Here is a 14,356-nt window from a genome sequence, read left to right on the forward strand (position 1 = left end):
AGCCTACAGTTTATTTTTTTGCTCGTATTACAGGACACACCGTTTATAGGTAGGTACCATCTTTCTAGACTTTCTACCAATTAATAAATTAAGCAAATCCGATGATCATTAAAAACAAAACTTCAGGAAAAGCAAATGATTGGGTTAAGTTATGTTCTAATGTGTGGGGAAGACAACCAATTTATTAGCCAGCATTCAATAACTGTAGTAAAAAATAAAAAAAAACTGTCACCCGAGACATATTTATGCTAAAAGAGGGGGTTTGTGTCAGGGGGAGGGGATGGGACGCTCGTGTGCGCAAAGCACCATGCCCAAATCATACTAAAAGGTATCATACTCCATTCATTGAATGCTGGCTATAAAGGTGAATTTACATTACGAAATTAGTGTCATGAAATTGATTTCGTGACATTAGTTTTACCAACAGTTTCACGTGTAATTTAGTACTTTTATAATGCATGCATTAATTTCACGAATGCAAATCAGTTTCGTGCTCTGCGCGATTTTTTGGTGAAATTAGTGTCATGCAACTAATTTCGTAGTGTAAATGCGACGTGAAAACTTAGTGTCGCGAAAGTGTCTGCGCTTTGCGGACCTGTAGCTTCGATGCTGATGCGGCCATGGTCACTGCGATACTGTGAATTTCACGACACTAATTATTTCACAAAATTACTTCCGCATATATCGAAACTACTTTCGTGTAACTGATTTCAACATGCATGCCACTAATTTCGTAATGTAAATCCCGCTTAATTAGTTTATCAAAAAACACAATTTGACAGACTCAAGAAATGAGACCTTAATATTTTTGCTACATCCTGCAGATATTTTATGAGTAAGTATTTGATTCGATCCCCCATTGTCCACACTAAAGTATCCAAATTGGCTCGAACACTTGGGGTTGAATCTTCGCCAATATTTGTTTACAATTTAGCCGCGAGGGGAAATAAGTCAAAAGATTATTGATAAAGTGAACACAAAGAAATTTGCTCAATTTGTTCCTAGTACCTTACGGAGTACCTACTGTTGAATAATTTTACCCAATTAAAATGAATTAAATGAAATGTTTTCACTGTAGATACTATACTACTTAGTGCAACACTAACGCACTGTAGATATTATGCTTGTTGTTAAGCGAAAGTATAACTGCCATAAAATGTATGTTATTTAATAATGTAGCTCATATTAAACACCATAAATCCAAGGTGTCAAAGGTAGGTATTCAAATAAAAGTAAACAAAATCTACCCTCTGGCTCCTTAAGCCAGTTGAGCGTAGAAGAAAACATTACACTATTAAAATAATGTAGGTTAAATTTAAGTCAGGTCGTTCAGTGAATGATCCAGGCGGTTTTTTAATTGGTCAATTAATTACCTAACTACCCGTTACTTTTATTTAAATACCTAAAGATACAGACTATAGCGATAGCAATCCTTTGCGCGGTATATTATGTTTACGTAGTAATGTTTCTACTTCAAATAACACAAATAACATAACCTAGCGCGCGTCGTCTCTATGAGGAGTTGTCAAAGGGCCTCTTAGAGGCCTCCGGTGACCAGAGGGCTGGCCTATATTTTGCCCAAAGGATCAGCATTGCCATCCAGCGGGGCAATGCGGCCAGCCTTCTGGGCACCCTACCTACGGACCATGACTTAGGGCAAATTTTTTATTTATAAGTTTTAGTGTTTTGTTATAAAGTTGTAAAAATGTTATTAAATAAAAGTTTAAATAACACAAATTAAAATAACTTAATTTGTGACCTAATAGTATCGTAAATTTGGCAAGTATAGGTATTTATACACGTAAACCTACGACTTCAGCGGCTACAAACAGCGGGCCGCATTCCAGCGGGGGTCTATAAAGCAACGCTATCTCTGGCGAGCTTGGGCACCCCTGAATTGTTCTCTGTAAACATAGCTGTTGAAATTTATCTTATTCGGAGATAAATGAAGATATGGTATTTATATTTTCTATGCGAATGTTCTAGAGGAAATAAATAAGCTCAGAAGTATTAAAATTATCGGAAGGTTGTTCAGTCGCCATTACATATATCGGAGCGGCCAAGGTGCTCATAAATATCTCAATAAGTACGCACTTTAATGTCTAAAGTGTCATTCTATAGAACTTGATGCTAACTATGTAAACAAAGTCACTAGTAAATTCATCATTTTTGACAGTTTCAATATGGCGGTTTGTTTACATAGTTAGCAAGTTCCATAGAATTGACACTTTAGATAATAGAGGATTTGTTCAGATATTTGTGATCTCCAGCTCCGATATATCTGATGGCGACTGTTTGAGGCGTTTACAAGCTAAGGTAAACGTACTAGTGCTCGACATGCTAATGCCCAATAGATGACACCTTGCTGTCACCTCTATTGACAATTACCTACTTAAGTTTCAAGATGACATGTACTGGGACCGCGTCGAGCACCAGTACGTTTACCTTACTAGGTACTTAATATTATTCTAACGAAGTAAGTATGTTTGTATGTATATTGTAAGGTGCTGCCTGTACCTCAAACCATTATTTAAAATAGTTTAAGAACCTATTTAGTTTAATATAAAACCTTAAGTTCTAAAATCTTTTTATAAAGTTCTTTGTTGATATTTTCCGATACTTTTACTAAGAATCTTTAGAACATAATAAAGTTTAAACACTATTCCCATTATCGTAAGAAAGCAGTTAGCAAAAAGTTAGGGTAAGTGCTCCTGTAATGGGGCCGCTAATACCGCGCGTAAATATCGCCAACGAGCTTAATATTAAAACGGTCATACAAACCTTCCGTTAACACGTCACTGATTAAGGTGGGTTTACATGTTTTACAAGTTTCCGTTTAACAGCCGTAGTTGTGTATGTAAGTAGGTAAGTCTTCAAATTTTGCAAACTTTTTAGAAAAAATACGCTAAGGCGGGTTTCGTATTTATTGTGCGATAACATTATATATTATGTCAGATTATAACGCCACCTGATAATAAAAACAAATGTTGTAACTCGTGCCTATCGCGTAATAAACGCAACCAGAATTAAATACCGATTCGTCTTGACCACTTGCAAAATTTTTATACTGAGAAAATAATAAGTAAAAACTGAGAAGTTTTAAAGACTAAGAAACAAAGAAGTTATATAATTACATATAAAAGAACTGCTGACATATTTAAAAACAGCGCCATCTAGTGAGTTGAAACCTATCTTGGCCGGCAGCACTTTCCATTAAAGAAAACACACTCATATTGGTTCATCAGTTAGAGAGCTACGATGTGTCACACGTTATACTGGTAACATCCTCTTTTTTCCGACTGGGATCAAAAATAAATTATAAAACTCCATATAAGCCTAGTCTAAGCAAGACGCGATGGCGCGGGGTCATCGCAAACAAATGAGCGGTGTAAATCCACCCGTATCGCAGCCTCTACCCTTCCCAGCCGTGTAGTGATGCTATATGCCAGACTTTAAGATTGGTTAGGTACTTTCATTTTATAGTTATGTGGTTGCTTATACCTCGCGCGTCGACTGATGGATGATCCCTAGGACCGTTAATTTTTAAATTGAGTGGCTGGTGGCTGGGTCAAAATTGTTTTCGTTGCCTTGTTTCTGATCACTGTGTCACGCTGTTTGTGTGTGTGTGTCTATATTGTTGTGTCAGTTTTTGTTTTTTACCAAATCAATAAAAAACGTTGATTAGAAAAATTAAAGACCAAATTTCACCCCATACAAAAAGCTCCATTCCATCACATGTGTTTGGGAGAAAAAACAAGATGACGAAAAGAATTTGTGTCGAGACGTATGTCGAAACGGTGGTAAATAAAGATAATAAAATAAATTCGCGAGTCTATAGGTAAATGTGAGTTAATATTAGAGATGCACCGGATATCCGGATACTATCCGGTATTCGGCCTACCCGGCAATTATTTTACTATCCGGCCGGATACCGGATAGTGACCTACTATCCGGCCGGATACCGGATAGTGACCTACTATCCGGCCGGATACCGGATAGTAACTTTGCTTGATTTCGGAGTAAACCAGTTGGATTTAAGAAACAGACACGGTCATAATCGTACTTGTCTATTATTTTAAAACAATCATTCCACTGACTTGCGCGCGCACTAATTTCGTACCTAAAAATGAGTCCGCGCGAACGTTTACTAGGAAACAGGTCAAACCTGCAGAATGCGCACCTGAAAAACCGAAATGTAGGTATAGTTCCGATGGCCGAATATTCGGCGACCGGATACCGGATATCCGGCCGATGTTTAGACCGAATATCCGGTATCCGGCAAAAAACTATCCGTTGCATCTCTAGTTAATATGTGATTCAAAACGCGAAAGTTTTAAATATTATAGATGTCTAGATTGTCTATGAATCGTATTGTTGGAATGACACTTTGACGTCACGTTCTTTTACATGATAAGCAGACATCGTAAACTAGCATTTTTAGTGCAGCAGAGTGGTGTTAACGGAATTGGTATAGATAATTCCCACTGAAGTGGTAAATTAAGGTTAATATTAACGTAACTAACGCTAATTAATCATTAGGGTTGAAATTGTTTATACCAATTCTGTTAACATCACTTATTATAATGCTATAAAATTTACGATGTCTGATGATAAGACACGTAAGGAAAACCTCCTTAGCAGCACTACCTTACCACAGCCCCATCCCTACCTCACCTACGTGGAGGTAGTTAAGACTTCAAGTGTTTCGGACGTCGCCGTGAATTTATAGACGCCTGTATTGGTTTTGTTCGTGTGTGCATAAATTAGAAGCTGGAGCCATTACTTACACATATGCTGGGGACTTTGATCGAGAAGGGGTAGGTTTGATTCATTGTTTAATTTAATTTAATTAAAAATACACGTACCTGTGTATAAAAAAATGTTAAGGGGCCCACTGATTAACAGTCCGCCGGACGGTATCGTCTACCTGTCAGTTAGAACAAAATTTTGACAGTTACGAACAACTGACAGGCCGATACCGTCCGGCGGACTGTTAATCAGTGGGCCCCTTTATTAGCTGTTAACCGGCCAATGAATAAAAAACAAAAATAAAGGGTCACATCATCGACATTTTCATACAAAATGATACCTTTCTGTTATTTTAAGAAATACATCTAAAATATCCCATGATTTGATATGGGTGCACAAATCATCTCATAAATATGTCCCAAGCTCTTATGTCAGCGAATTAACAACTATGGGACATATTTTTGAGTAAGTTATCTACACCCATATTTTTACACTTGACTGTACAATCATTATGTCACATACATACAATCCTTATGAGAATAAATGGCCTGATAAAGTTGTTAATGTAAAATCGTATTATCGCCTTAGAATACATATATGGACCCGCTCATACTTAAAACATTAAATTACCTAGGTAAAAGGAGACTGTAAAAAATAATAATTAAATGATTAAATTAACCGCAATACCAAAAAATAATATAACCAACAATAACAAAAATAAACAACCTAAAACATCTGACACTACGCAATTCGAGCGCAATAAATTACCTTTCAAGCCAAATCAATCATCCTAATTGCAAACAAAAACTATTTTTTGTCCCTTACTCCCCAGTCGCAAAAGTAATAGATAGAGAGCGATGAAACAATTCCAACGGTAATTGGGGTAGACGCCTCGGGAGCCAAGTGACACCCTGACATATGACGATATTGTGTAAATTGTATACCCATATTTCGTACGTGACAGCTATGGGCGCCTTTACCCTACGGCGTCCCAAGACTGATGGTGCGGATGTTTTTTGAATGATTGTAGATTGGTATGTGTTAGTTATATGGGTATACCCTTATTATTATGTAATTAGATTATTATTAATGTTATGCTGAGGAATTTTAATCGATATATAACAATTTTAATTAGTGTTTTTTAGGGTTCCGTAGGTAGTCAACTAGGAACCCTTATAGTTTCGCCGTGTCCGTCTGTCCGTCCGCGGCTTTACTCCGTGATGGCTAGTGCTAGAAAGCTGCAATTTGGCAAGGATATTAGGGCGACAGTGGTAAAATAAAAAAAATAAAAATACTTTTTTAGGGTCCGGTCGATGACAAAGATACACTTTTGCGCCTTTATAATACGGCGAAAAATGTAAACATATCTTTGACATTGACTGTAGGGGAGCCTACACGTATTTTTTTTGTTTCTTTTTTTGCAAACTATTGTTATCTAGACTAGACCCCTAGCACATATATATAGGTATGTGGAAATAGCTTAAAAGAATATTCGAAACATGTCCCCGTATTTCGCCATTACCCAGACCATAAACCCATAGCTTGATCCGACGAAAGCAAAGACGAATGTCAAAACATCGTATCCTGAATAAAATATAAGCGAGACGAGTGCTCAGTTTCGAGATATAATGCTATTGATAAATTTACGAACGTCTCTCACATGATATTAAGGGGTGGCACATTGCCACCCTTGCCCGATCTATTATTATGCTGGGCAGGTCGCGACGTATGGAGCTAGGGTTGGCGACGGCTTGGGAAGAAATTTGGGGGTTTTTGTTAAGTTGTTAATTGATTAGTGATTAATGGAATTATATACCTGTACATACATAAGTATAAAGAATTCCTCTACTCTACATTGAATACACATTATGGCTGGCTTGGTCAAAGCTTCGAAATAGGTACCTTACTTATTATTAGAAGTATTAGAACAAGTTAAATTATTTTCAGAAAATATTTTAATTTGTTTTTATTTCCAATGGAAACACTACTATATAAATTAAAAAATGAAAATTCCAGCCTGGGGCATTAGGGCCAGACGGACTGTAAAGGTACGAAACCCTAAAAATCATGATTTATGTTTAAATTAACAATTCCGCTCTTAGTTCTGTTCAAATAGGTTTAAAGCTAGGTTAAAAGGTCTTCAGTTTTTTGCAACTTTGAAGTGCATAGGTAATTGTTTTCCATCATGTTTTCTCGGAGACGTTCGTATTTGTCATGCTACTTCAGTCAACCTCAGTACTTTTTGTACTGAGACTGACTGAAATAGCTAAACACGTTCGGACGTTTCCGTGGAAATACGATGGAAAATAATTATGCACTACATCTGTACAGTCGCTATCAGATATATCGGATCGGCCAAGGTGTTCACAATATCTGAACACGCACTCTAACGCCCTGACAATAGAGGCGTATTCAGATAATTGTGAGCACCTTGGCCGCTCCGATATATCTGATGGCGACTGTACCACTGAAGGCGAAGCTCAAATAAAATCTTGCCGGGGTATAAGTACCTATAGTCTGTATCTTTAGGTATTTAAATAAAAGTAAACAAACTATTTTCGGCACATTTTCGGGTAGTTATAACATTTATTGGTTAACCGACCAAATATAAAACCGCCTGGAACAGTCACTGAACGACCTGACTTTAACCTACCTACATTATTATCATTATTTGAAGTTGAGGGCCAGAGGACTCGCGGCAGACCACCCGCTAGATGGAGCGCACAAGTCACTACACCGCTGCATCTACATCTGCAGGAAGCCGTACATATGGCGGGTGACAGAAGCCTATGGAAGAGACAGGCCGCGTAGCCAAGATGCCGATCGCTTACGCTCCGTAGCGATCGAAACGCAACTGTCACTGTCGCACTAACTTGGAAGAGTGATAGAGAGACATAATGCTTTTCGTTGTCGAAGCGATAGCGATTGTAACCTTGGCTAGGCGGGCTGGTCAGCAACATTAGGACATGATGTCACGATCCTCAGCATTGAGGGAACGACTGATGATGATGATGATGATGATGATTATTTGATCATGTAATATTTTCATCTACCCTCAACTGGCTTAAGGAGCCATTTGAGGGTCTACCCATACATTAGAGGGTATATTTAAATAAAAGTAAACAAAATCTATTTTGTTTACTTTTATTTAAATACCTAAAGACACAGACTATGTCATCGAAAAACGAGCTCGTGGTAGTTGTGAGAAGTACACTGAGATAAAAGTACAACAAAAATACACTTAGAATTACAAAAATAAACTTAATCCGGGGACAAGGAGAGTTAACCAATAGGAACAAATTGACTTTTGCAATTTCTATTAGTTCTTGCAATTTCTATTAGGTATCTGTTTGTTGAAATTATATTTGGGATTACTGAGCTGTTTGTAGGAAATAAATAAACTTTACAGAAATAGTGAAACGTCCATAATTATTACAAAAACTTCATTTTTTTCCCCCAGTACAGAACTGTTTTTTAATTCCTGGTGATGATTTTTCTCTCAATGTACCTATGTCATACAAGAACTGTGTAGTGGCAGCCCTGTCCGCCAACCCGCCGGGACGGCACCGATGACTTGTCATTAATAACGACAGAGGAAATGTATCAAAAGGTGACGCGTGTCCCTCCGCTGTCTGCCGCTTATTTATGATCTACAATCCGGGAAACAATACTTTTCTGGCCTGTATACATTAGCTGGCCTTTTGTTTGTTTGCTAAATTAAATATTAATGGAGTTCAATCTTAAAATGTACGGTTCTCCGACAGACCTTTTAAGATCACGTCTACCTATACCTACCAATATTCATGTAATATCTATAGTTCGTTTTTTTTAGCATTAGAAAGAACTTGCAAGAAAGTAAGCGATCTTGACATGTCTTTTAATTGAAAAACGCTTGTTAAAAATCAAAAACTATTAAGTACTTATGAGAGCAGAAGAATATAAATGATCGTATTAGATTCATAATTGTTACATATTTGCCGTAACTTATTTTTAAAATGTGTTTTTCAATTAAAAGACACATCAAGATTGTTTACCTTATTTCTAATGCTAAAAAAAAACGAACTATAGAATAGGGTTGGCTGAACGAAATATTTTACTTTCCCTGTAACTGTGTCAAATCTTTGTTTTTTAAGATAAATCTCATAGAATAAAACTAGAGAAAGGGGTTTAAGCTATGGTGGCGCCATCTATGCGTTTTGTAGTGTTTAGGTTTAAAATATATTTTTATAATATGTATGCTAGTTTTAAGGTATTTATGTATGGGCCACTAGTTGCCTGAAATAAAGATTTTCATTTCATTTATGCAAACCTTCGATAATTGCCAACCCCATTGGTTAACCTCTTGTCTGAGTATGAAAAAGATTATACCCGGAGTTTTTTTTGTTTGCATTTGTTTCGCTAACGATTTTTTCTGCTATATAAAGTACAGTCAGCATTGGAAGCTGCTAAGCGGGCGAGGTGTTCAAAATGATCTTGACGCTACTTTATTGTTAATAGAATAAGAGCGTGTCAAGGTCATTTTGAACACCTGGCCCGATTAGTAACTTCTGCTGCTGACTGTACAACCGCAGCTTGAATTTGAAGTATTTGAACACATTAATAAATACAAAGAAATCGTCGATAATAACTTAAATAAATAAATAATAAACTAAATATTATAGGACAATTTTACACATGTATAACTATGTTTTTCTGAATAAAAAATTTATTTTACACATATCTACCTAGTCCTACGGTAAGCTATTTAAGGGGCTACCCGGCCGAAATTGCTGTTTTTACGTCGCTATAGAATACTTGAACATTGTATAAACAATAAAGTTCTATACACAATATCTTAGCTTGGTTATTGATCTTTGATTACGTCTAAAGTGTCTAAACTGATATTTCAAAAAAGATACTACAATCATAGAAAATATTTTTTTCGTAAACCCTTATCTCGGGCTAAAATCCCTATTTAATCTCTTATTATGCAACATTTAAGGCCCCAGTACACAATGGGCCATCGCCGGCCAATCCAAGGGACGCATTTATGCGTTAGAGGGAGCAAGTAATATTGCTATCTCATTCTACCGCAAGGCTGCGTCCCTTGGAGTGGCCGGCGATGGCCCATTGTGTACTGGGGCCTTTAGACATGAAACTTTGACCAATAGTGAAAAATGAAGTACACTTCAGTTTCATCCAACGATTTTTTCAATTAAATAAATAGTTTTTGAGAAATCGAAACTATTCAACTTCGTGAACTACCGGATTTGACGCAGAAGAGCCACGTTACAAAATTCTACAATTTCACTGGATTAGGTAGCATGCAAGAAAAAATGTCACGTTGTGGACAAATTTCCAGGTAACGTTGTGGACATACCTCCATGGTAACGTTACGGACAAAGTATGCAGTTTTTCATCAATGTTTTCATATGACGATATCACGCAAAATTATAGTCCGTAAACCGACTTTACAGACAACCATATAGTAAATTTTTTAAACTTTAACTTACTTGACTCAATAGAACCACGTAGGCGTTAAGAAATATCCATCTCAAGGGCCCAACGTTTTCTGTTCTTTTTCACGGCGCAGCAACTAGTATCATTTCTCTCTCCTCGCTCTTTTAAAAATGCCGTTTGTCAAAAAAGGACAACCATACTGTTGACAAGGTGGACTTCAAATCAAGTGTTGCCTTTCTTGATGCGCCCAGGCTGTGTATGTGTGCGTAAAAGCGTATATGTGTGCTCTTTTAGGGATGTGAAAAGTCGATTTTAATCATGTTATATATCGATAAACGCTACACAGCGGAACGAAATAGCGATTAATTGAAGCTTCAATATCTTCGTTAAACATAAACATAATTGAAATGCTAATGGATAATGAATACATTATAATATAATAATATAATTACATTATTGCGGAACACCTATTTTAGGAGGTATTTATGTATTTTAATTAAATATCTGAACTTTCCCTTGGTTCCCTGCTGGGGCGTGACTATAAAATTGTGATCTGATAATCACAATAACGCATAAAAGCGTTTTTGGTCATTGTAGGTATCGTTAAGCCTTTGAAGTAAAATTAAAATTGCAAGAAATGTCGATAGTTTATCGATATGACTTTATCGACATGGCTACAGCAAGGTGGGCCTCATTGTTAATCTACACTAAACAAAAGTGGCAACAGTGACAACTCGCTGAGACACCGTCTCTATATATTATAGGTCTATGATCCATCTTACATCTTATTTTTCGCCACGCACACCCAATTAAACATATGAAAATCCAAAACGCGATAACTCAATGCCATCACCAATAACAGGATGCTTTAACAAAACGCGAATTAAATTATAGAAACGTACAAATCTCGGAGTTGGAAAATTTATTGCCACATATATGTTGGTTTATTTATAAGAAAAGGCCCGTAGGAGCTCAGGGGGATGAAATTACGTGATACCATTTGGAATCTAAGTGAGATATTGCGAGAACAAGCCGTTGGCGGAGTACTTACGCGATTGCTTGGTGAGAAATTGGAAAGAGGATTCGTGATGGTTTATGGGAGAGGTAATTGGTTCCAGAAGGCCTACCGCGAACCACGTTCGACGTGTTGCCTCCCTGTCACACATACGTACGAATTTACAAGTGCAACAGAGAGGCAACAAGTCGAACGTGGTTCGCGGTAGGCCCTCTGTTGAGTTGTCAACAAGGACGATAAAAGGTTATCGTCCTTGGTTGTCAATCTGTGCAGCTGGGTGAACCAACTTTTTCTTGTCACTAGTTACCATGGTTACGGTCTCCTGGGTCACTCTAAATGGGCCCACTGATTAACAGTCCGCCGAACGGTATCGGTGTGTCAGTTAGAACAAAATTTTGACAGTTCCGAACAACTGACAGGCCGATAGCGTCCGGCGGACTGTTAATCAGTGGGCCCCTTTAAAATACTAGTCATTTCTTAAATGAACCAGACTTGAATTTTTTGGTAGTTATAAGGCCTTTCCATAATGGGACATCTACTAAGCACGTTTGTAGAACATGGTATAGCAGCTCTTCTAAGAAACTATGCTACTATTGTCTCCTGGCTGACGGGACAGAATAACAACAAGAAATAGTTGATCGACCCAGCTGCCTAAAATAGAGATGGTAGATTTTCCAATCAGTGAAAGCTAATTCTGCACCAAATTAGCATCGATAGAGTTCGCTCTACTTTGCCGTATTCTAGGTATGGGGCATAGTCTAATAAAACATGGTCTTCTCTTCCCAGAGTGACACAAGCCTACGTCACAATAACATTGCCACTTTATATAGCGCTATCGCATATTATCATATAGCGCTGTCGCACGATGACGTAGGCTTGTGTCAGTCACGTGAAGAGAGTACCAGACGGAGTATATTATTATACCATGGTATGGGGTATCAAAACATAAGAGTACAGATGTAGTGCATAATTATTTTCCATCGTATTTTCACGGAAACTTACAAATGTGTCTTTCTTGCTATTTAACTCATACAAAAAGTAGTATTGACATTTACTGAACTAACAAATACGAACACGATACGATTTAGCATAACAAATACGAACGTTTCCGAGAAAATACGATAGAATACAATTATGCACTACATCTGCACCTATGTACATTTCTTGGTCTTCAATGGTGTAAGGTACTTATGTGGGGTTCACATTACGTTTGACATTTCATAGCGAAAGTATTCCACAACCAAATTAGTTTGAACCCTAAATGGCTCAATCAGCTAAGGTGCGTGAACTGTGAAGTATCTACCTACCTATTATATTACGATATCAAATGTATATTACATAGTACATACTTGGGGCAGTAAAGTAAGAAATGTCTCAATATACAGCTTGGCAAAAAAAATTGAAATTAAAAATTGGCAACACTGTAGTGTCGTCCCTTTCAAATCAATACGTATAAGAGAACGGGACGACGCTACAGTGTTGCCACTTTTTAATTTCTACTCTGTTTTGCCAGGCTGTATGTCCAAATATAAAGAGGGGAAGCCGAGGTCATCCCACATATGAGTTTTGTTTTATGCCCACCTATACTATTTTTCTGCTCGACGGACCCGCAAAGCGGCAACTTCGTTTAACGCGTGCTGAAAATTTTATTTTGAAAGTTATTTGAATTTTACTTTTGGCCCTACTGTTTTTAGCAGAGGAATAACGAAACGCACAACCGAACGCTATTAAAAAAAAGATCTGTCAGCTGTCAGTGTCACTGTCACGCTGTCGTCGCGTCGCTGTCAGTCAGTAAAAACGTCGCGCTCAAAGCAAAAACAAACTGCTAATTTCGTTTTTAACATGATTTCCCACTCTAATAAAATGAAATTATCTAACCACAAGATATTTCAGGACCTCAGTGAAAGTTTAAAGGAGAATCCAAGTGGAAAATTGCGTAATTTGCTAGAATTAAGAGATGATGTTTTGTATGTGTGGAATTCTATCGAGAACTGCTTAGCGACTTTAAACTTGAAGCATTTGGAGGAGCACGATGAAGAGACACCTTATCAGGTATGTTTTAGTGTATAAGCCTACTGATAGTAGTTTACGTGATGCTGGTTTTGGCCTACCGGCGCGAAAGCTAACCTTATTTTGAGGTTATGTTGTTATTGAATGTTTTTTTTCTCCAGATATGATTTAATATTGTGTAATAGCTCAAATTTCTGTAGTAAATAACTCGTTTCAAAAGTAATTAACAAAATTAATCCATCAAATGTAGGCAATATTGCCAAATGTTAACATTTTCGAGGATAAATCTTGCATAATTCTTGAAATAGTTTCTTAGTCAAATTGTAGTAAACAGACAGTTATTTAACAGATAGTTTTGTCTCTTACCACCAAGTAAGTATTCATGTAACAGTAATTCTATATTCTATTTTAAAACTGTTGCATAAATTTTACCTGCAAGATATTCATATGCCGACAGCTCCCAGCTGTACTGAACATGTAATAATAGTATTACCTAGAAAGATTATAGCTGTGTCATAATAAAATAAAACAGTTTTGTGTGTTTAAATTCTTCTCTGTAATTTCTTTGTAACTACATTGTTTTGGGATTATACTGAGCAACTTTTACTATGGAACCAACCCCAAAATCATAAAAAGAAAAATTGGCGGTTTCATTTTAACTAGTCCATTATCTATGGGAGGGTAAATTTTTTTCACGATTTCAGGGTTGGTTGGTCCCATAGTAAAAGTTGGTCAGTATAACACCAAAACCATGGCAACGGGAATGCAGTTGTTTTTTAGCCACCGGGTATTGAATAATAAATAAAAATAAAATAGCTTTTATTTACAGAACAAAGAACAAAGACGGATATTGAATGTTCGTATCAAATTTAATGTTATTTTGGTAAAGTTTTAAAATGAAAGTGTACCTTTGATTGTGCTGTCAGCAGCAGAAGTTGCTAAGCGGGCCAGGTGTCCAAAATGATCTTGATGCAACTTTGTTTTTAAGAGAATAAGAGTGTGTCAAGGTAATTTTGAACACCTCATCCACTTACCAATTTTTGCTGCTGACTGTATAGCTGCTGCTAGGTTTGCAAGACTCCTATTTTTTTATTTTATTTATATAGCCCTTTATTCTGAACATGATTGTTGGTTTTTAGTTTT

The 14,356-nt window shown here is 36.9% G+C and overlaps 1 protein-coding gene and 1 long non-coding RNA gene across 2 annotated transcripts in view; one reads left to right on the forward strand and one right to left on the reverse strand.

Moving 5' to 3' along the window:
* LOC134674407 (uncharacterized) overlaps positions 1-14,356 on the reverse strand; it is a 461,157-nt gene that overhangs the window by 101,289 nt on the left and 345,512 nt on the right. The gene's annotated exons all lie outside the window — the stretch shown is intronic.
* Positions 13,002-14,356, forward strand: part of LOC134674390 (nucleoporin 88) — a 191,979-nt gene continuing 190,624 nt past the window's right edge. The window contains exon 1 of the mRNA XM_063532460.1: positions 13,002-13,255. Coding sequence (XP_063388530.1) covers positions 13,046-13,255 — 210 coding nt within the window. The 5' untranslated portion in view covers positions 13,002-13,045. The remainder of the gene's footprint in view (positions 13,256-14,356) is intronic.

This window comes from Cydia fagiglandana, chromosome 20, assembly GCF_963556715.1.
Source record: "Cydia fagiglandana chromosome 20, ilCydFagi1.1, whole genome shotgun sequence".
NCBI classification, from domain to species: domain Eukaryota; kingdom Metazoa; phylum Arthropoda; class Insecta; order Lepidoptera; family Tortricidae; genus Cydia; species Cydia fagiglandana.